General features: G+C 51.5%; 3 protein-coding genes across 4 annotated transcripts; all 3 read left to right on the top strand.

Moving 5' to 3' along the window:
* Nucleotides 1-302: 302 nt before the first annotated feature.
* POLR1B (RNA polymerase I subunit B) lies at nt 303-16,723 on the top strand. Its single transcript, XM_072035396.1, has 15 exons — nt 303-571; nt 661-828; nt 2,225-2,371; nt 3,127-3,259; nt 4,195-4,331; nt 6,164-6,387; nt 7,775-7,946; nt 8,710-8,881; nt 9,676-9,957; nt 10,578-10,711; nt 11,155-11,325; nt 11,921-12,077; nt 13,098-13,294; nt 13,408-13,661; nt 15,147-16,723. Exons 1-15 carry the CDS (start codon nt 413-415, stop codon nt 16,027-16,029), a joined length of 3,390 nt encoding a protein of 1,129 aa, XP_071891497.1. The 5' UTR covers nt 303-412; the 3' UTR covers nt 16,030-16,723.
* A 391-nt stretch (nt 16,724-17,114) lies between these two features.
* On the top strand, nt 17,115-21,539 carry CNPY3 (canopy FGF signaling regulator 3). Of its 2 annotated transcripts, XM_072035398.1 has the most exons (7): nt 17,115-17,269; nt 17,411-17,716; nt 19,876-19,999; nt 20,225-20,321; nt 20,559-20,681; nt 20,809-20,926; nt 21,039-21,539. In XM_072035398.1, the coding sequence occupies exons 1-7, from the start codon at nt 17,218-17,220 to the stop codon at nt 21,248-21,250; spliced, it is 1,032 nt and encodes a 343-aa protein (XP_071891499.1). In that variant the 5' UTR covers nt 17,115-17,217; the 3' UTR covers nt 21,251-21,539. The 2 variants fall into 2 exon arrangements, with proteins under 2 accessions (XP_071891499.1, XP_038032335.1); XM_038176407.2 differs by lacking the exons at nt 17,115-17,269; nt 17,411-17,716 and adding an exon at nt 19,053-19,317.
* A 2,033-nt stretch (nt 21,540-23,572) lies between these two features.
* GNMT (glycine N-methyltransferase) lies at nt 23,573-25,505 on the top strand. Its single transcript, XM_027452863.3, has 6 exons — nt 23,573-23,889; nt 23,964-24,091; nt 24,184-24,297; nt 24,764-24,906; nt 24,999-25,120; nt 25,197-25,505. The coding sequence occupies exons 1-6, from the start codon at nt 23,684-23,686 to the stop codon at nt 25,366-25,368; spliced, it is 885 nt and encodes a 294-aa protein (XP_027308664.2). The 5' UTR covers nt 23,573-23,683; the 3' UTR covers nt 25,369-25,505.
* The last annotated feature ends 884 nt before the right edge of the window (nt 25,506-26,389 follow it).

Below are 26,389 nucleotides of genomic sequence, written 5' to 3'. Positions count from 1 at the left end.
TCCCCCAAACGGGAGGCAACCCCGGGGGGCATAAACAGCGCTGAGGCAGCTGCGTGTGGCGCACCAGTGTGTGACATGGCAGCCTGACGGCACCCGTGGCGTGGGCAGGGCATGCCTGCACCTCACAGATAAGCACCTCACAACTCCTCCAGCACCCACACGGCGCGGGGGGGGTCGGGGAGCCCAATTTTTTTTTTTTTTGTGGGGCTGGAGGGGGGGGCATAGCTTGAGGCGTGAGGCGTGAGGAGGGGGGAGGCGCGCGTGGGGCTAGCACGTGGCGGTGGCTGCCGCAGCGCCCCCTACTGCTGCTACTACTACTAGTGCTGCTACTCCTGCTGCTACTACTGCTTGTAGCGCTGCCGCTGCCTGCTCCGCCCCGCGGCATCCCGGCAGGCGGCGCGGTGCGGGCGGCATGGAGGGCGGCCGGGGGCCGGGTGGTGGTGGCGGCGGTCAGCAGCGCCTCATGAGGCGGCGGCCGCGGCTCCGCAGCGGGGTGCAGCGCGACCTGCCCGCCGCACACATCGACTCCTTCAACTACGCCATCAGCGAGGGGGTGTACCAAGCGCTGCAGGTCTGGGGGAGCCGAGAGGAGGGTGTGGGGAGGGGATGTGTGTGCGTGGGGGGGGTCCCGCTGAGGCGCGTGTCCCTCTTTCCCCGCAGGACATCGCCCCGCTGGAGTTCGCCCTGAGGGACAGCCGCGTGTCGCTGGCCATCGCCGGCGCCGCCATCTCGCCGCCCATGGTGCCGAAGGGGGCGGTGTGCCGGGAGGTGAAGGTGTTCCCCGCCGAGTGCCGGGGGCTGCGCAGCACCTACCGCGGCAAGATCACGGTGAGGTTCAGCTCACACTGTTATAACTAAAATCTTCTTTCTGCCTGGATCTAGGTTTCACATAAGCCCAGAATTATAAATCCTTCCTGTGCGTGTCATCTCATTAGTTTTTTGGGTTGCTCAGGCATGTGACAGGAGAAGAAGCATCCCTGCCAAATGCTTTGCTCTGCCCTGTGGCTGGCCACTGCTGTTTTTTGTCCCAGTTCTGTAACTGGGGCTGTACTGCACGTTTCCATGTGTTCACTGCAAGGGAATGCTTGCTTGCAGTTTCAGCTTTTATTTTCCTTTCTCTGAAGCATTACAAGTAGGTAAAACCTACTGCAAGTGAAACATCCTGTCTGAACATAAAAGTGGGACAGTCACACGTTGTTCACAGCAATTTTCCCAATGACTCCTGGATTTTCCTGAGCTAGAGATGCTTTCATTCTTCTTAACTATATTATTTCCCTCCTTTTTTTTTTTTCTTTTTTTTTTTTTTATGTGTATTTAATTGTTTTTTCAACCTGTGCACATGTTGGAACAAAACATTTTTGCTGTGCCTTGTGTGGAAAAAGCCTTGCTTGTTCTCGTCCACTCCCCGCTCTTGCACAGTAAGGAGCAGTGTCTGATCGTTCCCTGTCTTCACCACGCTGCTTTTAACTGCACGTAGTACTATGGAATTATTCTCAGTTCTTCACGGTAAGTGCCATGGTCTGCTGAGCAGCTTGTCACACAGAAAACAGTTCTTGCCAGTGTTGAACCAGTGATTTCATATTACAATGCCAGTGTTTCCTGAGAGGCAGTAGATTTTTTTAAAGCTCATTCATTATTCTGCCTATAAAACCAGGACCATTTCCTTCCGCTGGGTATTTTATCACTCTTTCTTACAGTCAAGGCATCATCCTTCTCCAAACACACTGCGAGATCTTACTGTTGTAAATAAATTTTCTTTAACAGCACACTTTTCTTTCTCACCTTTCAGTTCACTTATGAAAACATTAAGTGGACAAGTCTTAGGAAATGCTTGTAATCTGGTTGTCTTTTCATTGAACACTTTTTCTTCTACTTTTAATTGTGTCTTAACTTCTTAGGCCTCCTTTCCTACCCTGTGGCAGCCTTTTCTGTTTAGGCTGCTTTTTTGAGAGGTCTGAAAGGCAGAGTAAACTCTTACCAACTTCATATACCTTACTAGCAGCTTCTTCACCTAGTTCTAGACTTGTATGATTTTCTTCTGGAAACTCATGTTGACTGTTTACCAGAGAATATTATCTATGTATTTACTAGTTACGATTATTACCATTTTAAAGTGGAAAAAGTTGATGAAACAGATTGGTGGTCATGTTAAATGTGCAGTTAATATGTGAGGAAAGTAAAAAGGCAGCTTACTTTGCTCACTGTTCTTGTTGTATCATTTTAGGTTGACATCAGCTGGTCAGTGAATGGTGTTCCACAAGGGACTATTAAACATCCTGTGGGGTATATTCCAATTATGGTGAAGTCTAAATTGTGCAGCCTGTATAATCTCTCTCCCCAAGAGCTCATCCAGCGCCACGAGGAGGAAGAGGTAATGAGGATTTTGCAGGTCAGGAAAATCTGCATTTTACATGAGCAGTACATTGGGCCAACAACTTAGAGGACTTGAGCATTTGTATTTTAAGCTTGACTTACATTCTCTGGATGTTCGCTCTTTACGGCAGACATTGGAAGAGTCTTTCTTATTTTTGTTTGTCTTCTACAAATGTTTTCTTACCTCCTCTCATCTATGGGCAGTTAAATACAGAAGTACTTATTGCTGGCCCCTCTACTAAGCCACTTGTACCCTTATTCCTAGTATTAATTACTAGAACACGTTTTTTTCTAATGACACACAATTTGGGGAGCTATGAATTTATTGGTGTTAAGCTTATATGTGACCAGAGGGAGGTTTTCTGCATCAAAGTTTCTTTTTGTCTAAAAATTCAATGTTATAACTTATTTTTTTAATATTTTTTGTTAATAAATACTTTTAACATCAGCTCTTTGGAACTATTTACTTGGCCACATAGATTTGTTTTGTTTTTTTTGTTTTTTTCCTTCCTTGAAGTGAAGGAGCATGCATCCATTTCCTTGCACTGTATGCTAGAATCAGACTTAAAGGTCACTGACAAAGAGTGCAGCCTTTTCAAGTACAGTGCTGAAACGTGTTTCTTGCTGTTTCATAGCTGAAATATTAAATGTTTGCTTTCACAAAATAATACGAGCATTTTTTTCTTTTAGTTAAAACGTTATATTATGAATTTTTAAGCACGTTACGAGCATTATTCTTTTTTTTTCTGGCAGGAAATGGGAGGCTACTTCATAATTAATGGCTTAGAAAAAGTTATTAGAATGCTGATTATGCCCAGACGAAATTTCCCTCTTGCAATGACAAGACACAAGTGGAAAAACAGAGGCCCTGGCTTCACAGAGTATGGTAAGCTAAGGAGCTTCCTGCAGCATCCCTCCAGTAAATACATGTGGACAAATGGAAATGACCAACTATGGCTGATTTTTAAACTGCATAATGTTTGTATTTTGAGATAAATTTTACTACAAAACCAAGGGGGTTGACAGCAACTTAATGATGAAAGTATGAAGCAGGTACTTGCCTTGTGGTATTGTCTGAGCTGCCTGTGCTAAGCAAGGAGATTGTATTCCAGGCTGTGGAAAACATGAAGTTGTTGTTATATGGAAGGACTAACTAGAATCCTACGTTCTGTAGAAGTCAGTGTAAACTGTTGGAAGTTGTTTCAGTGATTTTGGTTTTCTGTACTCCCAAGATGCCATTTGAAATTTACATAAAACATTAACTAGGTTCCATAGCTTTGTCATGTGTACTCAGGTAAATGAGTTGGCATTAAACAAGAGAATTCAGGGGTTTGCACTCAAGCATTACCGCCTGCTGACTTGAGAGAGCCGTGGTGTTTCAGAACACATTGCAGTTCCCTGTGAATTTATATTGAGGGAAGTCTGGTTTAGACAGTCACATTTGTTCTATTTTAATTTCTCCTGCAGTGGACATCCTAGAACAGGACTAGGAAACTTTTGACCTGCAATTCCAGATAGAAGAGATGAGTCTTGGGGCTTTCCATTTCTTAAAAGCTTTATGCGTCTTGTGAGCCTCTCAGCAAATGCAGTGGCTGCTTAGTGATTTTGTCATTAAGAATCAAACTGAGCTAGTATCTTTATTTTAAATGAGATGCTGATGCTGAAATCAGAGATCTGCCTGCCTTGTGTTCTCTACTACGAAGTACGAAAACTTAGCTAGTGGCCTAATGAACCGTCTCACCTGTTCAGACTTGTCACAGAAATGCAGTCAGCTGCTTTTGCACAGCTCACGTTGGTCTTTGCTTGTGATAATTTTTGCAGGAGTAGTGATGCACTGTGTTAAGGAGGAGCACGCTGCAATAAATATGAACCTTCACTACTTGGAAAACGGTTGCGTCATGTTGAACTTCATTTTTCAGAAAGAGTTGTTCTTCCTTCCCTTGGGATTTGCTCTTAAGGTAAATAGTGCTTGAATCAGCTAATTCCATAAGAAATATTTTCTCTCATACTTCCTATATTGGCTGGTGAACTGTAAACCAGACTGAGCCTGTATGTGTAATGCAGCACACAGTTGCAGCAGATGGAGTGCATGCAGGGAAAGGAGAGGAGGGGGGAGTTTTGCAAGGTTTTATGGCTCCTTACCAATGAATGCTGTGGACAAATGGAGTGTGTAAGGGTTTGACACCTCATCTGAAAGGTTTTGGTAATCTCTTTAATGCAGAATGACCTTACAAGAAACAGTTCAATTCTCATCCATATTAGTATTAATCATTAAAATCAAGTAGTCTCATGTAAAAGTAAATCAGGCAACTGGCTTAATTTTTGAGGAGAAAAATAAAGTGCTGTTTCTGATTGGAACTGAAAACAGGTAAGAACTGGAAGACAAAAACCAGTTTGAGCACATTGGGTGGGTTAAATTGTTCTTCAGCTAGCAGACGAAAGTTTGACTTCAGTCAAGGTTTCCAAATTTCTCGTAAAGCATGCTTTCTCTGGTAGCAGAGTCCACTGTATGTCAGCTGTGTATTTTATGCACAGCAGCAAAGTGGTAAGAGCAAGTAAGAGGCCTGTGGCACTACAGCTTGTCTTCCGCTGCATAAATCAGTCTCAGGGAATTTGTGTGTACTTACAACCTGCTCTATTTGTGTTGCTGTTGCATGATACGTTTCACTTTTTCTCCAGTCTGCTGTCTCAACAAAAGTAGTTACCAGAAATAGGTAATTACTCTAAGTTTATTCCTTTTATTTTAGTAAGCAAGATAATTATACTGACTTTTTTTAGCTCATGAGATCTGAGGTTAAGCAGGCTGTGTTGTCTGAAGTTTGAGTTCTTTCAAGAGTAGGCACTCCCTAGGCTTTCACCCCATCCCCAGCATCAGTTGAGGTTAGTTCTGTGCTGGTTTTCTGTGGCCTGTCCAGGTCCTGCTGTGGCAGCCTGGTTCTTCTGGATGCGATTCCAGTTCCTCCTTGCTGCATGTGCTGTGGCTGGTTCTAGATTGTTCATATCACGACTTACCAAGTGGCAGAATATATAACTGCTGAGTTTGCGTTGCCCCCTTGAAGAAATAAATCTGCCTGGGTGTATTTTTTATACAGCCTCCATTTTTAATGAACTTCTTGAAAGCTTCTTAAACGTGGTAGACAAACAGTTCGCTTAAAGATGAGGGAGGTTTGTCTGCAAATAGAGAAGTCATTAGTGGGCAATGTATTTGCTTAACCCTGACTTAAAGAAACAATTAGGCAACCATTATAACACCAAGACGTAAGAACATTGGATTTAAGTATGAGCTTTAGAACATGAAGTGCTGGAGCTAAAGTGAATTGTAATGGGCTTCATCAAAAGACTAAATTGTCTTTTGATTTCTGTGGGGTAAGAAGTAGCTTGAGACAATGGTGAATTAAATTCATGTTTCTAAGTGAACTTAAAAGTTTAAAAAAAAAGTATGTGTGTGTCTGTATAATATATACTTATTTATATATATATATATATAAATACAAGGAAATCTAACCTAATCAAAAGAAGCCTGTTAATTTAGAAGGTGTGAATTTGTTTGTTTTCCAAGGTTTATTAGATTGGGGCTACTCATGATCATCAGTTTATTAATACTCTCGGTGCTACTCTTGAAGCCCCTTAATCCCACAGTATTTTTCAGTTTGCATGGTGGAAGGGTGTTCCCAGAGAACTGAAGAACCTAAATCATTGGGGTGCTCTGCTTTTTCAGTGTTTTATGGCCCAGCATTTTCATGGCTGTTTGTTTTTTTGTTTTCTGATCTGACACCCTTTTGTCTTTCAGGCATTAGTTAATTTCACGGACTACCAGATTTTTAAAGAGCTGGTCAAAGATAAGGAAAACGACACCTTTTACGTGAACTGTGTTACTGAGATGCTGAGAGCAGTAGCGGATGCAGGCTGTTACACACAGCAAAACGTCCTCGAATACCTTGGAAAGAGCTTCAGAGTAAAACTGAACCTCCCAGAGTGGTACAGCAACGAACAGGCTGCAGATCTCATTTTCAAGTATGTATGTATGAATCTCGGAGTGTGTGATTCAGCGTGATTGCACTGAAATTACAAGCAGCTTTAAGAATGCTCTGCCATCACGCTGCCTTTCTTAAGATTTTCATGCACACATGAAATGATAGCCAGTGGCCAGTTCTTGATGGGACTTGAGGATATTAATCTGTAGTTGTGGTGTTCTAAAGTACAGATTTTACAGATTGATACAAATATCTACAAAATGGTTTCAGGAGAAGAGCATTCGTTGTTATTTAGATGTAATTTTCTGGTGTATTTGATGAAAAACTGGAATGTTCACTTAAAGAAAAGAAGGTTACAGGTACGTATGTGGACTGCTTGAAAATAATCTTGTTGGCCAGCAGTACTGGCATTTTCTCAGCTGTTTCACACAGTAATGGGCAACTATTACGAGAATTGCATTTGTCTATTAAAATTATAGGAATTAGGTGTTTAGAAGCCAGTTTAGCTTCCAGATGCTTTAAAATCTAACTTCTTCCGTGGAATAAGCTAGGTTTGAGATGGTCAATGTGATGAGCATTCAACCGAGTCATTTATTTTTCAAGTGTTAGTTCTCTGAGAGGTATTTTAGCATTTGAAAAGGATCGTTTGGGATGGCTCTGCCCTGGAGTACTTGTAAATAGGGGGGGGGTGGTTAGGTTGCTGGAAACATTAAGGCAGTCTTCAGGTGCCTCAGAGGGGCACTTACAGCGCTGGAAGTACAGCACTGTACTGAGAAACAGGTGGATAATTTCAAGGAAGTTATATTGTATTTAGAACGAAGAGAATTACTCTTAGGGTGTTTTTTCCCCTCGGATATGTTCTGTAACCTTGTCTGCCTAAGCTGGGGAGATAGAAGAGTGGGAATAGTGGAAAGCTTAAATTGGGATGTACCTTGTATCATAAATTCTGCCTGGCCAGAACGTGCCTCAGAATCAGCCTTGGGAGGCTTGTCATTACGATGAAGTTGTAAAGGCTTCAGCGGGGGGCAATATAGAGCAGCAGCAGAAATGGACAGGTTCTTGAGTGCTGACATGCTGAAAGATGATTGCACTTGTGTCTTGGAAGGCAAGTTACCTCAATTGTCTATTTAGAAAGCAGTTTCTCAGCTTAATTGGGAATTAGGAATAACCTTCCTTTCTGCTTGCACTAGAATGTTGTTCAGCCCCTTTTTTTTTTTTCTGTGCAAGGGTTTGATAGCAACAGAGTTTTGGATTTTCTGTGGCCAGACAGAAATGTTTTGTGATCTGTTACTAGAATCCAGTTCAGATTTGGGGAGTGGTCTGGTTGCGTGTATGTGGATAAGCACAGGCATGTAAAAAATGTTTTGAGATAATTTAGGAAGAATGTGAAGAGATGGTGTTAGTCGTCCTTCTTTCTCTTCCTCCAGCAAGTGTGTCTGCATACACTTAACAGACAGAACTGAGAAGTTCTACCTGCTCTGTATGATGACCCGAAAGCTGTATGCTTTTGCCAAAGGAGAGTGCATGGAGGATAATCCTGACAGTCTGATGAATCAGGAAGTGCTTACTCCAGGGCAGCTTTACCTTATGTTCTTAAAGGTAAGATCACATGGGGTATCTCCCCCCAGATCCCCTGCTCCTGCGTGGGCTCCTCTCCACGGGCTGCAGCTCCAGCCCGGGGCCTGCTCCTGCGGGGGCTCTCCATGGGCTGCAGCCTCCTCCAGGCCACATCCACCTGCTCCACCGGGGGCTCCTCCATGGGCTGCAGCATGGAGATCTAAAGTATTCATGGGTATGGTGTTCTGCCTCCTTTTCCCTGTTTTTATTTAGTGTCCAAGACTACAGCAATGATAAAGTTACGCTTAAAAATAGAAATCGAATCCAGTGTCTCACATTGTCTCAGCAATTTTTAAATTCTGTGGGACCATGGCCTTCAAGTTTTGGTGTCTAAATTTGCTTCGTGACATGGTTTTAAATTCATCACTGTATTTAGTAGGCTAAAGAGCGGAGTTAGTCTTGTGGTCAGATTATATGTATACTCTCAGCTTTGGGACTCATTTGCTTTTTATGAAATTCTGTTACAGTATTTTATTCACTACAGTCACCACCAGTCTGGGTGGAAGTGACTGCTAAGATTTTGAGTGGGCAATTTGTTGCAGGTCTACACTGGCATGATACTGTGAGCACTTAGATACAATAAAGTCAGTGTAGGAAATATGGTCAGAAAGCTTCCACTTTGCTGAAAGTTGTCCATCCTGCTGATTTCAGAAGACTTCTGTAGCACGCATAACAAATTAAACACTCATAATTTGAGTCTCTATTTTCCAGTTTTCAATTTAAACCTCTCACTTTTAAACCATAGGAGAGGCTTGAGAACTGGCTACAGTCTGTTAGATTTGTTTTGGAGAAGAGAACAGAAAAGGCAGATATCAACATAAATGCAGACAGCTTGATCAAGGCATTCAGCATGACAGCAGATGTTACCAAGGCATTTGAGTATCTTCTTGCAACTGGCAACCTGCGTTCTAAAACTGGTGAGTCTCAAGGCTTAAAAGGCTTTTTTCATCATACATAGTATGAGAAACAATATAAAACTGAGCTTCTAACTGAAAGCAACTTGAATGCAGAAACGATAGACTGTGAGTTGATGAAGACTGGTTTGGGGAAAGGGATAGTTGGAAAAAAGGGGGGATATGTCTTCAAACATAGATTTTTATGCATGGCATAAAACATGTTAGTTATTAAAGCAAGGCCTCTACACAGATAAATAGTTGAAATTAAATTTAGCATTGTCCGAACAAGCAACCATATTCTTGTTTTCCCAAAGGTTATTTCTTCTTAAAAGATAGGATGTAAGACAGAGAAGGGGCATTTGTTTATGAGGACTGCCCCATTAGTAATGTGAGTTACAACACAGAGAAACTGCTTCACTCTAATAATGTATATTTCAAATTTTCTTTCTGTTTTTCTGGCATATGGAGTGTGCAGGTGTGGTTATTTAACGCTCACCAGAAAATGAAGTGAGATTAGAAGGCCGCAGAATTTTGTTAAGAAGTATCAGAAGCAAATCCCCAAGTCACTTCACTAGGAACTATTTCTAGTTGTCTCTGACAGGAGTTGGATTTTAAGCCATAGCTTGGAATTTAAAGTCTCTAGGTCTTTGACAAGTCACTGAATTGCTTAAATGCATGTGTACCTTCTGTTGTTGGGATCCTGCGTGAGCATCTTTAGGTCTTACCAGTGAGAAATAGGAAACGGCCTTGTAACATCATGCTTTCTGTGTCAAAACCGGGCAACGTCCTGACATAAATCTCAATTTTGATCCTAGGCCTGGGCATGTTACAGGACAGCGGTCTGTGTGTGGTGGGCGACAAGCTGAATTTTGTTCGCTACCTTTCCCACTTCCGCTGCATACACAGAGGCTCGGCGTTTGCCCAGATGAGAACCACAACTGTGCGCAAGCTGCTGCCCGAATCCTGGGGGTTCCTGTGCCCTGTGGACACCCCTGATGGAGAGCCCTGTGGTCTGATGAACCACATGACAGCTCTGTGTGAAATAGTGACAGAGATGGTGTCTGTGAGAGACCTTCCACCTTTGTTATGTGCCCTAGGTACGTTTTGCTGGCTTGAATGTTTAATGGAGCAGTTCCTTTTTGTTCCTTTTTACTCCTTTCTACTTTTCTGCCCTACAAACCCATATCTCGGAAATGTTCTCCAGATACCATTAGTGTAAATTCTTAACTTTAGAAGATGAAATAAAGGTAAACCTGTTCTTAATGTGCTTCTGCTTAATGGCAAGTAGCATGTTGCTTATAAAGGCTTGCCAACCTTCTGGAGAATGTAAAGTTCAAAACACATGTCTTAGCCATGTAATGTAGAGTGAAGACATTCACTTGAATGCAAGGAATTGCACAGTATGAGCAGTGAGAAATTGAATGAAACTGCCTTCCTAATGCTGCCAGTGACCTTAATTAAACTGCAGCTCTTCCAGTGACTGCTGCAATAACAGGAGTCCTATGTCATTCCAAAAATTGTTGGGGAGTAGGTGGGGAATGGCATTCTCAGTTGTGCACATCTTATATTTTTCCATCAAGTCATCTGCAGCTTTGCACTCTACAGGTGGTCTAAATTTTCTGATCTCATGAAGCTTTTTGGTGTGGATTTGAGGTTTCCTGCAGAAGTAACGTGTGCTTTGTGTGTTGTTTTTTTTTTTTTCTGTTCTTTCTCACAGGTGTTGTCCCCATTGATGCGACTCCAAGCAGGCCTTATGCTGAGTGTTACAGAGTGGTGCTGGACGGCGCCGTGGTGGGCTGGGTGGAGTGGGACCTGGCTCCTCAGCTTGCAGAAGCCCTCCGGCGTTTCAAGGTTGTCTTGTTTAAAATGTGACTGAGTTAAACGTCCTCAGTATGCAATGGTCAAAAATAGGCATGTTTAGAACTTTCTTTGTAACTTCCATTTATTTTTTAAATCTAACCTAATAAGATATTTTGTCTGCATGTTAGTACTGGAGTGGGTTTATCAGTTTTTTCTTGTTTACATTCATAAGTTCAGTCTATTGGTTTGTGAACTTGTCACTGTTACAGTTTTTTGTTTTGTTTTGTTTTGTTTTTTTAAAAAAATAAGTATTCTGTCCTTTTCTTGGTGGAGAATTTTGTAGAAACACCATTTAAATCTGTTCTTCATTTTATATTACGAACTACATCTGTGGTTGGTATTTTCATTGTGAGCATAACCTAGCTGATTGGGTGCAACTTAACTAAAGCAATATTGGTTTGTATTTCTAAATTGTTATTTCATTGCACAAACAGATAACTCAAGAGAAAAGATTTCCTGCACGGGCAGAAGTGGTCCTTATCCCAATGACAGGAAAACCCAGTCTGTATCCTGGGTTGTTCATTTTTACAACCCCTTGCCGGATGGTGCGGCCTGTCAAAAACCTGCTGTATGGAAGGAAAGAATGGATTGGCACTCTGGAACAGGTGGGTTTTGCATTTTTCCTTTTTAAAGTGTTGGAACAAAGTTTTACAGAGGTATCCTCTGTCAAAAGCACTATTTTGTGAAGTGTTTGTCAAAGGAGCTGAGAATGGGACATAGGGAGATCGTGCTGAAGAGCTAGAATAGGTGACAAAAGGGTTTTGTCACTTCTAGCTGATAAGTTTCTGGTATGTTTCTTACAGGTGGACTGTAGGGGTCTTTGAGATATTTGAGTCTGCTTTCAGTATTAACATAGTCAAGATTTTTTTAGGTGAAAGATTGCTGTGTTGTGTGTACTGTCTCATCTTGGTTTATATCACAGCTGCCAAGGGCAGTTTGCAGAAACAGGTAGTGGCTTGCTTAGGGACTTCATAATTTGGAACATGGAAAGGAAAGGTGACATGTCATGGCAGTTTTATATTTTCAGGCTTGCTGTCCTTACAGTTAGGTGTGATTGTGGTAGTAGTTTAACAGTTGTCATGTTTTTCTTGCCTGCACTAAGCTGCAGACAAAAAAAACACAGCTAAAACTGAACTGAAAAGTAATCACAGGCAGGTTTATTTTGCTTTCTTCCTGACCTGTCTGATTTGATTCGTGCAGATCTTCATGAATGTGGCCACCATGGAGTCGGAGGTGGTTCCTGGAGTGACCACTCACCTGGAGCTCTTCCCTCACAGCATTCTGAGTGTGGTCGCCAACCTCATCCCCTTCTCTGATCACAACCAAAGTCCACGAAACATGTACCAGTGCCAGATGGGTAAGTACTGTAGCACCTAGTGCTGCGAGCCCCTGGGCAAGGAGGAGCCAGTGGGGAATCTCTCATGCGTCTATTTCGGTGTGTGTTTTTTGTTTTTTTTTCTGTTTGAGGTTGTTGATCATATAGACAAGCAAGGGGCAATGCACCAGCTGTGTAGGGGAGTTAATATCTGACAACTGTGCCGCCATCCCCCCAGCTGCCAGGTTGACCTGCTTCTGACTAGTAGCTAGAGCAGAGGCTGTGCAGTAGTGCAGGTTTCTTTGCCACCTGTTTTCAGTCACTGTGATGTCTTGACACTCAGTTTTCAGAGGACAGTTACTAGGCATCTGTTGCAGGATGGTAATACAGTGCTGTGGCAATAGTGTTTTTTTTTTTTTCTCTGTCAGCATTTAAATTGATTTATTTGGTTGTCTGAAGGCAGTTGGGATGGGTAAGTACATGAAGTTTCAATTGTCTGATGTGCAAGTGGCCTGCAAGAATCTTATTTAAAACAAAAAAGACAGGCTAAGAGAAGCGTGTGGTAGGAACTGAGAGCAGCTCTCATTATCTCCACAGCATATTACATTTCTGGCAATATTATCAGAAAGATGTCCTTAAAATGCTACCATGTTGTCATACTTCTCTGAAAGTACCAATGTAACTCTGTTCAAAACTTGTTTTTCCTGCCAGTGCATTGATCCTGGCAGTAGCAAATGCTTTGTGGCTTGGAAATATGTAAAGTATGCCTCACTATGGGAAACTTCAAAGGAGGAAAAATGTTAATCGGAGATTCTGAAATTGCAGAAAAGACAAAAAATTACAAATATTCCTTACGTAATACCATGAAGGGAACTGAATATTGTGTGTGGCTCATAGAAACTTTTATAACTGGATTTAGAGCAATTATTAAATTCTGTAGTTTTTAAAATCAATAATTCCTCTAACTCATTTCCAGCCTTGTTCTTAGCAAGATACCTGGAGGATGAAACGTGGCTTGACTTTGAATTGATCCTGAATAAATCCAACTTTCTTTCTTTACAGGAAAGCAAACCATGGGGTTTCCAGTTTACAACTACAGGGACCGCTCGGATAACAAGCTGTACCTCCTCCATACTCCCCAGAGCCCTCTGGTGAGGCCCAGAATGTACGACTTCTACAGCATGGACAGCTACCCGGTCGGTACCAATGCCATCGTGGCTGTCATCTCCTACAGTGGCTATGACATGGAAGATGCAATGGTGAGCCACCAAAAGAAGGAATTTGTTAAGAAGATGAGCACTGGATCAGAATGGAAATGCTTTCCTTGAAGTTACTAGCAAATCTCTAACAGGTCTTTTTTTCTTCCTCTTAGATTGTGAACAAATCTTCATGGGAGAGAGGGTTTGCTTACGGAAGTGTTATCAAGATGGAGAGCATTGACCTTTCCCTTAAAGCCAACAGGGGAGATGATAATTTAGTATTTGGTGCCAGGCCTGGTGACCCGAATGTTGCAGAGAAGTTAGATGCTGATGGACTGCCTTTTATTGGCTCCATCCTACAGCCAGGGGATCCCTTCTACAGCTACATGAACCTCAACACAGGGGAGACCTTCACTGTGTACTATAAGTAAGTTCAGCTTGTCCTTCCTGGCCCTAAACAAACATGCAGTTGGGAGCAGTCTGATAGCAGTGGCCCCTGATGAGCTGCGTGATCTTCCCGGGGTTTCCTTTCCTCCTCACATGGTCACAAAACATGCACGTGTTGATGACACATGAAATTCGTGGTACAGGCAACTTACGTGCATGTTTTGTGGCTTTTCTCTAAGCCAGTGTATGCTGAAGAGCTGCAAAGCCTGACTTACCCAGGAGACAGATCTGAGACTGGTGAAAAGAGAGCTTCCAGAAATGTTTTGCTGTCTCCCCAGGACTCTTCCTCTGTCTTTTTTTTTTTGCTGCATTTTGTTAATTGAATAGGATAAAGTGTTCTGTCCAAAAAAAAACACACAAACAAACACCGCACCACCAATGCACAAAACAACAACAACAAAATACAAGAAAGTGCTTGGTCACCAAAGACTGCACTCATATGTATGCAGTTATCCATACAGCTTGAGGTCCTCTCTGTGTCTGTCTACAACATTTATAGTGTGAGGATTATGCTATTTATTATTCATGTTGAGAAGGCAAATCAGATCAGATCCAGATTGGGTCATTATTTGGATTCCTATGGAGACGTGTAGTTCCCTGCCCTCAGTGTTGGCTCCTGCCCCCAGTTTCCCCAGGGACCCTGCACCTTGAAGTTCTCCTTAGCGTCAGAAGTGTGCTGCAGGTCTTAACACTGCCAGGTCTTAAGCAAAGCTAGGAAGAGATGAACAGAGGCTTTCACTTACAACTTCGAACAAGCTTGCAGTTCTTTTCTTTTTTTTTTTTTTTTTTTTTTTTGTGATGGTCTCTACTTTGGTTGCATTCAAAGGACAAAGGGGGAAAAACCTCTAAAACAAGTTGTGAGTTTGGGCAGTGTAACACAAGTTAAGCCTGCAGCAGGCACCCACCGTGTGAAACATCGGGCTGTGGGTGCACGTGGAGAAGCAGCACACCCTTGAACTTGTTGGCAAAGGCTGTGTCAACTCACACCATGCCTTCGCTCTCTGTTCCTGAGCCTTCCTCTCTTACTTTGCTCTAAACATATTTATTTATTTTAGTATCCCACCAAGACAGTGAGAATTTACTGGGGAGGCAGGGCTGCTGCTGCCTCAAAACAAAACAAATATTTTCTCAGATTGGGTGTGATACTGATGAACCTGGTTTAAATTACTTTTATTTGAAATCATGGATGGCACGCTACCTCATCGCATGGCAGCTTGCAGCTGTGCTTCTAGCATTAGAAACAACAAATGGATGGCACTTGTGTGATGCTTTTTTATCTTTTTTTTTTTTTTCTCAAATTCTTACACAGTCTGATTTCCCTGAATAGTATTTCCCAAGAAGTGCAGTGATCCCGAGCGCTTTATTAGACTAAAAAAGTGGTTTGGTTTCCTTCCTCTGCTTCCCTTCCCTAAAAACCATGAGCCTGTCTGACACCTTTGCTGTGAACGTTTCTCTACCCACACAGGAATAAGGAGGTGGGCATTGTAGACAACATCAAGTTATGCAGCAACGACCGCGGCACCGGGAAATTGAAGAAGGTTTGCATCACCTTGAGAGTTCCCCGAAATCCAACTGTGGGCGACAAATTCGCCAGCCGTCACGGGCAGAAAGGCATCCTGAGCCAGCTGTGGCCGGTTGAAGACATGCCGTTCACGGAGAACGGGATGGTCCCAGACATCCTCTTCAACCCCCACGGGTTCCCCTCCCGTATGACCATCGGGATGCTGATCGAGAGCATGGCGGGGAAGTCGGCAGCGCTGCACGGCGTCTGCTACGACGCCACTCCCTTCACCTTCTCGGAGGAGGACTCCGCTCTGAAATACTTCGGCGAGACGCTGGTGAGCGCGGGTTACAACTTCTTCGGGACGGAGAAGATGTACAGCGGGATCAGCGGCCTGGAGCTGGAGGCAGATATTTTCGTGGGAGTCGTGTACTACCAGCGCCTGCGCCACATGGTCTCGGACAAGTTCCAGGTGAGGACGACGGGCCCTCGGGACTCCGTCACCAACCAGCCCATCAAGGGGAGGAACGTGGAAGGTGGGATTCGCTTCGGCGAGATGGAACGTGATGCGCTGCTGGCCCATGGCACCTCCTTCTTGCTGCACGACCGCCTCTTCAGCTGCTCCGATGGCTCCGAAGCTTACGTCTGCACGAGCTGCGGCAGCATGCTCTCTCCTCTGCTGCAGCGGCCACCGCCGTCCTCCGTGGCGAGCAACAGGAGGTATTCCTGCTTGCTGTGCGGCCGGGTGGACACCATCCAGGTCATCCCGGTGCCCCACGTCTTCCGTTACTTCGTGGCAGAGCTGGCAGCCATGAACATCAAGCTGAGGCTGACGCTGGAGCCGTGATTGTGCTGCGGGGAGGGAGGAAGAACGCGTTAGTCCTGCGTTTGCCCCCGGTGGGCTTGAAGCTTTCAGTCCGTTCTCAAGTTCTTCAAACGGTTGCAAGGTTAATTTGAGGTTTGTACCGAGACGGGGCCGTCTTAGCAACTCGTGAAGCTGCATCGAGAAGAAATGCAGCTCCGCCGACTTTTGTTTACCCTTCGTAAAGGATCACTAGCTGTTGAGATACAGTGTATGGAAATCAAGCAATATCACTGCTCCCACCAGGAAAGTGTGTGGGGGGGTCCTCGTTCTGAGTGCTGGCTGCAGCCGCGGAGAGAAAGAGGTCACAGAACAGCATGAAGTAAATGCTGGGACTGGCAGTGCGTTGCACTGCTCTGTAACTTTTTATTTTATTATATATATTTTTTTTGCATTTGGCTGAAGAAGAGAAGTAGATAGGGCTTTGCAGCCTGGCTCCTACCTTGGCTCCAGCAGCTCTGCGGTGCCGGGGGGGGGGAGCAGGCACAAAGCCCAGGCTCCCGGTCTCGAGTCCCTGGAGGCAGCAGCACAAATTTGATGCCCCACGCGTGTTTGGGGAGAGCCGGGCTGCTGCTGGGACCTGCTGGGCCCTGCTGCTTGCGGCGAGGGCACAAAGGAGAATTTTTCACTTGTTAAGAGTTCTTTATATGTTTTCTTAAATAAAAATAATTCTTTTGGAGCTGGCGCCTGGTGGAAGGGCAGGGAAGGGCAGGGAAGGGTTTCCCGTGCCTCCTGCGCTCAGGGCTGGCCGGGGCGGCTCTCCCAGGGCTTTTTGGGCCGCGGCAGGCTGGAGGCCGTGGGGGTGTCCCCGGTGGGGGCTGCCCGTGGGCTGCGCACCCCCGGTGGGCTGCGGCCGCTGCGCACCAGCCGCAGGAGCTCGGCGAAGGAGGAGGGGGCGGCCGGGGCGTCCTCGTCCCCCCCTGCGGGCTGCGGGGAGGGCGCGGTGCTGCGGGCCGACTCCATGGCGCTACCCGGGGCCCTACCGCGGCGGAGGGGCGGGGAAGGGGGGGGCGGGACCACGGCGGAGCCTGCCCCAGCCTCGCAGCCTCCTCCCCCGGGGGCTGGGAGGTGCGAGGGGCAGGTGGAGGTGGCGAGGGGCTGAGCCCTGCTCCTGCTGCTGGTGCTGCTCCTCCTGCTGCTGCTGCTGCTGGTCCTATTGCTGCTGTTGCTGCCATGGAGGTGCTCCGCATGCTGCTGGCCTCCACCCTGCTCCCTCTCCTGCCCCGTGAGTACTGGGGGGACAAGGCACAAGGGTGGCGGGTCCTCCACCCATAGCACCGGAGCAAGATGGTGGTCATCCACGGCGAGGTGCCAAGGGTGAGGGGACCCCAGCGCTTAGCCACGGTCCCACCCCGCCTCCACGCAGCCTCCGGAGCCTCCGTGCCCACCCTGGCGCCGCCGTTGACCATGGTGGTGGACGGGCAGCGCCGGCAGCTGGTGGTGTGCGTGGTGAGCGACGTGCCGCCCGGCTCCGGAGACGCCGTCTGGATCTCCAGCGGGAACGGCAGCGCCCTGCAGTCCTTCACCTACGGGGCCTCGCCGGAGGACGGCGGCACCGTCTGCGCCGTCTCCATCCTCCCCGAAAGCCCCCTGCAGGGTGGGCTGCTGGCTTGCCACGTGGGGCCCAACAGCACCGCTCCGGCACGCAGCTCCAGCCCCGTCCCCGTCACAGGTAGGGTGTCCCCGCTGCCCGGCTCGGTGGGAACGGGGCCGAACGAGGCTCCCGTGATGGTGGGGTGCAGGTGCGAGGCCCCGCGGGCGAACGTTGCCCTCGGTTTGGGGCGCAGGAAGGGGTTTGTGGCCGGCCCCAATGTGCACCTGCAGCCACCTCCCCAGCTGCTCCCCGTCCCGCAGGCAGAGGTGAGGAGGCAGAGCTGTGCCCCAGCACCGTGATCGGTGAGTGCCCGGCCCCGGTGGTGGCCCAAAAATTCACCGACAGGGAGGAAACCCCGCTGGGAGGCTGGAGGCTGGGGTGGGGATGGAGGTTGGGGTGGGGATGGACTGGGGAGGGGGTGAGGGGGCGTTAAACTGGGTTCTGGTGGGGATGGTGAACGTTTTGGTGTGGAGGCTGGGGTTGGAAGCTGGAGATGGAGGCCCAGAATAGAGGCTGGAGATGAAGGCTGGAAATGGAGACTGGGGATGGAGGTTGGGGTTGGAAGCCAGGGATGGAGACTGGGGTTGGACACTGGGGTTGGAAGCTGGTGATGGAGGCCCAGGATATAGGCTGGGGTTGAAGGCTGGAGATGGAGGCTGGGGTTGGAAGCTGGAGTTTGGAGGCTGGAGATGGAGGTATGGGATAGAGACTGGGGTTGAAAGCTGGGGATGGAGGCAGGGGTTGGAGGCTGGAGATGAAGGATTGGGGTGGAGGCCTGGGATAGAGGCTGGAGATGGAGGCTGGGGTTTGGAGGCTGGAGATGGAGGTCTGGGACAGAGACTGGGGTTGGAAGCTGGGGATGGAGACCCAGGATGGAGGCTGGGGTTGAAATCCATGGATGGAGGCTGGAGATGGATGCCATGTGAGACCCCAGGAATCCCACAGCCCCCCCAGCCTGGAGGCCACCCGCCCAGCCTCGCCGCACTTCTGGAGGCCGTGTGGGGACGGTGCGGCCCCCCGGCCTCCTGTGGGAGCTACGTTGGCCTCCCCTCTTCCAGGGCCTCGTGCCTGTGGCTCCGCCGCCCTGCTGGCGGCCGCCCGAGTGGTGCTGCTGAAGGTGGCGCTCCTCGACGCCCTCCTCACCTCAGCCATCATGGCCCAGGGGTGAGTGCCTGGGGGGGGGGGGGGGGGGGCAGCACCCTGCTGGGTCTGGGGGCGCCCCCACGGGACGGGCAGCGAGGAGCCCCCCCGGTGCTGCAAGCACGGAGAGCCCCCTTCAAGGCTGGGGGGGTTGGGAGGGGAGCGGGGTCCCCGCTGCTGCAGGGGGGGGACCCCAAAATCTGGGGATGGGGAGGGTGGGTGGGTGTGTGGGGGGGGAGGTAAGGGCACTGCCCACACTTGGGGCCCCTCCATCCCGGGGGCAGGCGGTGGGCGGGGCTTGTCGTGGCGCGCGGGCTGCGATTGGCCGGGCGCGCCACGCAGCCCGCTCGGATTGGCGGTTGCCGTGGTTACCGGGGCGAGGCGCGGCCGGATGCGTGGCCCCGGAAGCGGAGCCATGGCGGCTGTGGCGGCGGCTGTGGCGGCCGAGGGCCCCGCCGCGCTCCTCCTCCTCCTCCTGCTGCTGGCGGCGGCGGGCGGCGACGACTCGGACTGGGTGCGGCTGCCCAGCAAGTGCGAGGGTGAGCGGGGACGGGGGGGGGGGCTGCGAGGGGGAGGCGCTGAGGAAATAAAGCGCTGCGGCCGCCTGAGGGAAAATGGGGGGGGGGGGGGGTTAGGGGGTAAAGGGGGGGGCGGTTGGGCCCTGCCCTCACACGGCCCCCTCGGGGGGGGGAGGCCTCGGTGCTGTGGGGAGGGGGTGGGATGTGCCGTGGGGCTGCTGTGGTGCACGAGGAGCCTTCCTCCTCATCCTTCTCCTCAGCCTCATCCTCCTCCTCATCATCATCCTCAAAAATGAGGCCGTGGGTGGCTGCCCAATGTGGCTCTGAAGGGCTCCCGCAGGTGGAACTCGGCCTCCCTAACGTTAGCACAGGGATTTGGGTCTGATTTGGGTCTTCCCCTCGCTTCAGGGGATCTCAGCACAACCAGCTGAGGTGCTGCTGTTTGCTTTTTTGGACACAAATGATGTCGGCTCTGCTCACATCTCCATCCAGCCCTTCTCCCAGCTCTCATTCCCCAAGCAGTCCCGTTCCCCGGGAGCCCCGAAAGCCTCCAACCCGCCTGTGCTTTCCGCCCCGCAGTGTGCAAGTACGTGGCGCTGGAGCTGAAATCTGCTTTTGAGGAGACCGGCAAGACCAAGGAGGTGATCGACACCAAGTATGGCTTCCTGGATGGGAAGGGCTCCGCCGTCAAGTACACGCAGTCGTAAGTGAGAGCGGGGCAGGGGCTCCTGCTGCATTTGGTGCCTGCAGAGCTGGGGCCTTGCTGAGCCAGCAGGTAGGCTGCACGGGCCTAAAATGCACCAGGGCTTGGCAGCGTGGGCAGCATGGCCTGGGAAATGCGTCTCCTGCTCCAGAAAGGCTCAGCCCCACACCCTGGCTGTTCCTGGGGAGCAGCACTGAGCCCTTCCCCTCCCTCCTGTCTGTGCAGGGACATCCGGCTCATCGAGGTGACGGAGAACATCTGCAAGAGGCTGCTGGATTACAACCTGCACAAGGAGAGGAGCGGCAGCAACAGATTTGCAAAGGTGGGGGCGGCCCTTCAGTCCCTCGCCTCCCTGCACGCTACTGGGGCACTGAACTGTGGTTCATTCTTCCTGTCCTCTGGGTCCCTAGCCAGCCATCTGCACATGAGGCCTCAGAAATTGGGTCTGGGGAGGGAGATACACACCCTGTGCCTGTCTGTACCCCGGGCAGCACTCTGGGGACAGAGCAGGAGCTGGGCAGGGAACGTCACCTCACGGGGTGGCTCTCTTCCCCTGCAGGGCATGTCGGAAACCTTTGAGACCCTGCACAACCTGGTGCACAAGGGCGTCAAGGTGGTGATGGACATCCCCTACGAGCTGTGGAACGAGACCTCCGCCGAGGTGGCCGACCTCAAAAAGCAGGTACCTGCCCGCCGGGGGCAGCCCGCTGCGGCTCTGCAGGCTGGGGGAGGATCTGTGGGTGCTGGCAGGACCTGGCACCCTGCTCCCACCCCCCGTGCTGGGATCTAGGCTCTCCTTTCTCTGCTAGTGCGACGTGCTGGTGGAGGAGTACGAAGACGTGATCGAGGACTGGTACAGGCACCACCAGACAGAGGATCTCTCCCAGTTTCTCTGTGCTGACCACGTGCTAAAAGGGAAGGATGCGAGTAAGTCTTGGCTGCTCCCAGGGGTGACGGGCACGTATAGGGCAGAGCGGGGTGGCCTGATGAGGGTGTGGGGAGACCCGGTTCTCCCTCAGGGCTTTGCTTCTCTCCCCAGGCTGCCTGGCAGAGAAATGGACCGGCAAGAAGGGCGACTTGGCGAGCTTGGGGGAGAAGCCGAGCAAGAAAAAGAGCGGGAAGAAGAAGAAGAAAACTGTGAAGGAGCAGAGCGAGGGCATCGAGAGCCTCCACGATGCAGGGGCCACCCTGGAGGAGCACGGTGTCCAGGAGGAGGCCCCGCTCCCCCACAGCCCTGCTGATGAGCTGTAGGCGGGGGCTGGGAGCCCCGAGGCATGGTGCTCACCCCAAAAGTACTGAAGGGGAAGGGGTTTGCTCCACACTGTGGGGCCACGGCCCCGGCCAGCCCTGGCATGGACTCACCAGCCCCTGTAGGCTCCAGCGAGCCGGGGCAGGGGGCAGTTGTGGCAGACTGAGAGGTACGGACTCCGATGTGCAGGACGAAACGAAACTTTATTAGGCGAGTGTGCTTCTTTATATTCCCTAGGTACAGAGGCCGGTCATTTTCCGGTACATGTATTAAAATACATAAGAAAATCAACAGAGATACTGTGAGTAGCTTCAACAGGTGCATAGCCCAGCGTCCCAACCCAAAACCACCCAAAAAATTGTTAATCCATCCCCACTCACCATCCTGCCTGAGTTTATCGACCCCCTCCCTTCCTTTCTGGATGCTTTCATGAATGGACCCGGGTGTTCCTCCCCACGCGCAATCACCGTGGATAAAGATCTCTGAGGGGAGTGCTGAGGGCACGTTGGTGGAGTGGAAGATGTTCGGGCTGGCACAGTTGCAGCAGGCTGTGCTATTTCTATATATTGATAGAGAGGAATTAATATTTTGTGCTATAGGTTGATTTTTACCGGTGTAATTAAAATACAAGCAGCTGTCCATTTTGATGGAACCTAAAAGGACGGCGATGGCTGTTGTGATGATGGTGGGGCCCATCTCGGCCCTGTATCTCATTTCACCGAGCGGAATGTCGGAGTTTACAGCGACGGGAAGGGCGCTGTGCAGGTCCTGTGGAGCCAAAACCGCCTTATCCACGAAAGTGTTATTGTGACTCAGAGGATCCAGCACGGAAAGCCGCAGAAGCCTGCGTTAAAGGGTTAGCCTGATGCTGTTGGTGCCCACCTCTGACATGCATCTGTCAGGTCTGTAAGTGCAGGATGTCGCAGAGTTTTTAAGACCCGTTGGCAACCTGCATGAGCATTTTCAACCGCCAGCCATTTCAACAAAACTTCCCAAGCCGCAGCATGATCTACTTACCTGTAAAGGGCACCTACCAGCTGGTCCAGAAATTGCATACAAGACCCCTGCGGTCCTTGCTCTGTGGAGACAGAAGGCTGTGCAGGCTTTCCAGCATCTCCACGTAACCGACCACCCTCTGGTCATCCTAGGTTTTTGACTGCTTGTTGGCCCACTAGCCGGCGCCGTTGGCCAGATCACACCGTGAACTGAGGGGCTGTTGGAAGTATTTGTGCTGTACTCTGACAGTTGTGCAGCGCCAGGACGTGCGTTTCAGACACTGACTGTCAAAAGCTCACAGTGTATGGAAATTGTACGGTCATGGGAGCCTCCGCCTGGCCCCTAGGTGTCTGGGTGGGCTGTTGGAGGGTACTGGACAGCGATCACCCTGCTGTGAGCAGTCCCACTGCTGTTCTGTCACCTCATGTGGCCGAGTCCTGGAGTTTAACCTGTATTTGGACCCAGGTCTTAGGCTTGTAGATTGAACTAGCCCTGATTGAATCAGTATTTTGGGGTCTTTGGCAGGTATAACTTTCCCATGTTTTTTTGTTTGTTTGTTTTGTTTTGTTTTTTCCATTCTTTTTGCATTATGGTTAACACCATTTCCTGTGCCTGGGCTGTTTTGCTCCCCGTAGCCCTCGGCTGCTTCCCTCCATCCCACGGAAGGCGCTTAGCCGTGCATAAACCCTCTCCCTCTCAGCGACCCAAGTTCGCCAGGGGTGAGCGAAGTGCCCCGGGTGCCTTTTGGGGCAGATCGAGACGTACAACCTCCGACGTGCTGCATCAAAATCAAGCTTCAAGGTTGAAATCAAGCAAGACAAGCGCACTCCTTACACACCCTAGGCGCAGAGGCGGGTTAACTTCCCACTTGAGCCCGCAGGAGCTTTTCACGGTGCTTTCCGCAGGACCTCGTGCGTGTCACACACACCCTCAGCGCTGTTTTCATGGCAGTACTCCTCCTCCCTTACTCCTCCCTTACTCCTCCCTTACTCCTCCCTTACTCCTCCCTTACTCCTCCCTTACTCCTCCCTTACTCCTCCCTTCTCCCGTGCTCCTCCCGCCTCTTCCCACAGCTTCCAGCCCCTCCGTTCCCCCCGGCTCCCCCCCTTGGACTCCGCAGCCCCCCGCTTGGCTGCACCGCAGGCGTCGGCCCCGACCCCCGCCACCCGCGGGCCGTGGCGCGCAGCCGGAGGAGCGGGGGGCGCGGATTGGCCGAGAGGGCCGGCGGGGGGCGTGGCGCGGGAAAGGGCGCGGCAGGCGATTGGCTGGCGGCGGGGGGAGTGCGGGGGGCGTGGCGAGGGAGTGGCGCGCCGGGAGGAGTGGCGCGCCCGGCACAGGGGGGAGTGGCGCGCTGCGAGCGGGGCCGAGGCCGGAGCGGGGCCGGGACCGGGACCGGGACCGGAGCCGGGGCCGGAGCCGGAGCCGGAGCGGGCGGCGGGATGGTGGACAGCGTGTACCGGACGCGGTCGCTGGGGGTGGCGGCGGAGGGGCTGCCGGACCAGTACGCGGACGGGCGGGCGGCCCGCGTGTGGCAGCTGTACATCGGGGACACGCGGAGCCGCACGGCCGAGTACCGCAGCTGGCTCCTGGCGCTGCTCCGCCAGCACCGCTGCCGCTCCGTGCTCGACGTGGCCTGCGGCACCGGGTGAGGCAGCCCCCCTTCCCTCCCCAAAGCCCTCCGAGCCCTCCTGGGCGCCCCCCTGACAGCCGTGTCCCCAGGGTGGACTCCATCATGCTGCTGGAGGAGGGCTTCCAGGTGACCAGCGTGGACGCCAGCGACAAGATGCTCAAGTACGCGCTGAAGGAGCGCTGGGAGCGGCGCAAGGAGGAGCCCTTCGACCGATGGGGTGAGTTGGGGGAAGCTCGCGGGGAAAGGGTGGTGTTGGGAGGTGGGGGTGGGGGGTGGGGAGCTGCCCTCACGCGTTCCCCTGCGCTGCAGTCATCGAGGAGGCCAACTGGCTCACGCTGGAGAAGGACCTGGAGAAGCCAGGGGACGGGTTCGATGCTGTCATCTGCCTGGGCAACTCCTTCGCGCACCTGCCTGACTTCAAAGGTGAGGCTGGGAGGGGTGGGAGGGCTCGGGGAGGGGTCACATACCCACCTCTACCCCTACTCATAGCCCAGGAGGCTGAGAACTTTCCCTAACTCGTGGCACGAGCGGGTTAACCAAGGTGGTGTTGCTGCGTCGCCAGGGAACGTGCCCAAGTTCATGGCACGAGCGGGGCCACCAGGCCCCGGGGTGGCGGGGCTGCGTGCGTCGGTGTCGCGTCCCTGGCAAGGCTGGAGGCACACCCAGACTCGTGCCACAAGTGGGGCTGTGGGTTCCCTGCGCTGCCCCGGCGAGGCTGAGAACGTGCCTGAGCTCATACCCTGGGTGGGGCTGTGGGTTCCCCGAGCTGAGAGCTGGGGGGTGGGGGGGGTGCAAGGATTTGTGTACGGGTGAAATGAGGGGGGTGGCGGTGGTCCTGGGGGTACGAGGGCACAACCCCTGCCTGGGGACGCCGCGGTTCCCTCCGCAGGGGACCAGAGCGACCACAAGCTGGCCCTGAGGAACATCGCCAGCATGGTGCGGCCGGGGGGCGTCCTGGTCATCGACCACCGCAACTACGACCACATCCTGGCCACGGGCTGCGCGCCGCCCGGCAAGAACATCTACTACAAGGTGGGCGTCTGCCCGACCCTGCCCTACCCCGCGCCCCTCTGCCCCAACCCCATTCCCCAGCCCCTTCCCCATGCCCTTCCTGTGCTCCCCAGAGCGACTTGACCAAGGACATCACCACCTCGGTGCTGCTGGTGAACAACAAGGCCCACATGGTGACCCTGGACTACACCGTGCAGGTCCCCCCGACGGAGGCGGGGGCCTCCCCGGAGCTGAGGTGAGAGGGGGCCACCAGGGCGGTCCCTGGTGGGCACCGAGCCCCCCCCGGCCTCACCGCCGTTGCCTCCTCGCAGCAAATTTCGGCTCTCTTACTACCCGCACCGGCTGGAGGCCTTCACGGCGCTGCTGAAGGGTGCCTTTCAGGGGAAGTGCCAGCACAGCGTCCTGGGTGACTTCCAGCCCTACACGCCGGGGCAGGCCCACATCCCCTGCTACTTCATCCACGTCGTGAAGAAGACGGCGTGAGGGGGCTGCCGAGATGGGACTGTGGCGGCGGAGAGCTCCGAGCGGCTCTGGGGACACGCAGGGGGCTGGGGACATCGCCGCGAGCTGCCTGGGAGCCCCCTCCTGTTAATTAAGAGCACCTGTGAGAGCTACTGGAACCTGTGGTCCGTGTGTCCGTGTATGGGGGATCTGGGTACCCAGGGCAAGGACTGCCAGACCTTAGGGGGAGCAGAGGGGTGGCATGGGCACAGCCTCACCCCCCTCTCTCTGCTCCTTGCTGCTGCCAGTCACCAAGTGGCCAGGGTGGGCCGGCTCCTGGGTGGCTGCACATCCCCACCACCCCTCCAACCCCCTTTTCCTGACACTGCTCTCAGCCCTGATCCCTTGGTACGGCTGCAGCCCCCTCCTCGCTCGCCCTGGGGAAGAGGTGGTGGCCACATCCAGCAGCACTGTGTGGTCACAGCCAGCTCTGCCTGAACACGCTCAGGAGCCAGAGCAGCTCAGCTGGCGGTCACGCACCACGTGCCTGGACCAGGATAAGGTCCTCACCAGCCACACGTGGCACAGGGACACCGCTGGCAGCAGTCCTGGTGTGGGCAGCACCAACACCCCGCGGGGCTGGGGCGCTCACGGCTCCCTGCTTTACCCTGGGACTGCCCCGGAGCTGTAGGAGCAGCTGCAGGGACCTGGCAGACACAAAGCCAGCTGCCCGACACACACAACTCAAGCGTGGCAGTTATTTGGCACCCTTGGCAAAGGCCAGGAAGCAGCGCACGTGCGGCAGGGAGGTGAGACAGGGCCTCGGGGCTGTCTGGTCCAGCTCATGCTCAGCGCAGGTTGGCTTAGATGGGGCAGCTCCAGGCTGCTCCAGCCAGGGGTTGGGGTGAGTATTTCCAAGGCTGGAGGCCCACCTCTTTGCTGCTAGGGGTTTTTCCTGGTATCTAGTGGGGTTTTCTCTTGCTGCCACTTGTCCCTGTTGCAGCTCCTCCAGGAAGCACGGGGCTCCCTCTGCAGGCAGCAGCAAGGTTTTCCTTCATCTTCT

This window comes from Anas platyrhynchos, chromosome 3 (assembly GCF_047663525.1).
Source record: "Anas platyrhynchos isolate ZD024472 breed Pekin duck chromosome 3, IASCAAS_PekinDuck_T2T, whole genome shotgun sequence".
NCBI lineage: Eukaryota > Metazoa > Chordata > Aves > Anseriformes > Anatidae > Anas > Anas platyrhynchos.
This window is presented reverse-complemented; position numbering and strand designations above follow the sequence as displayed.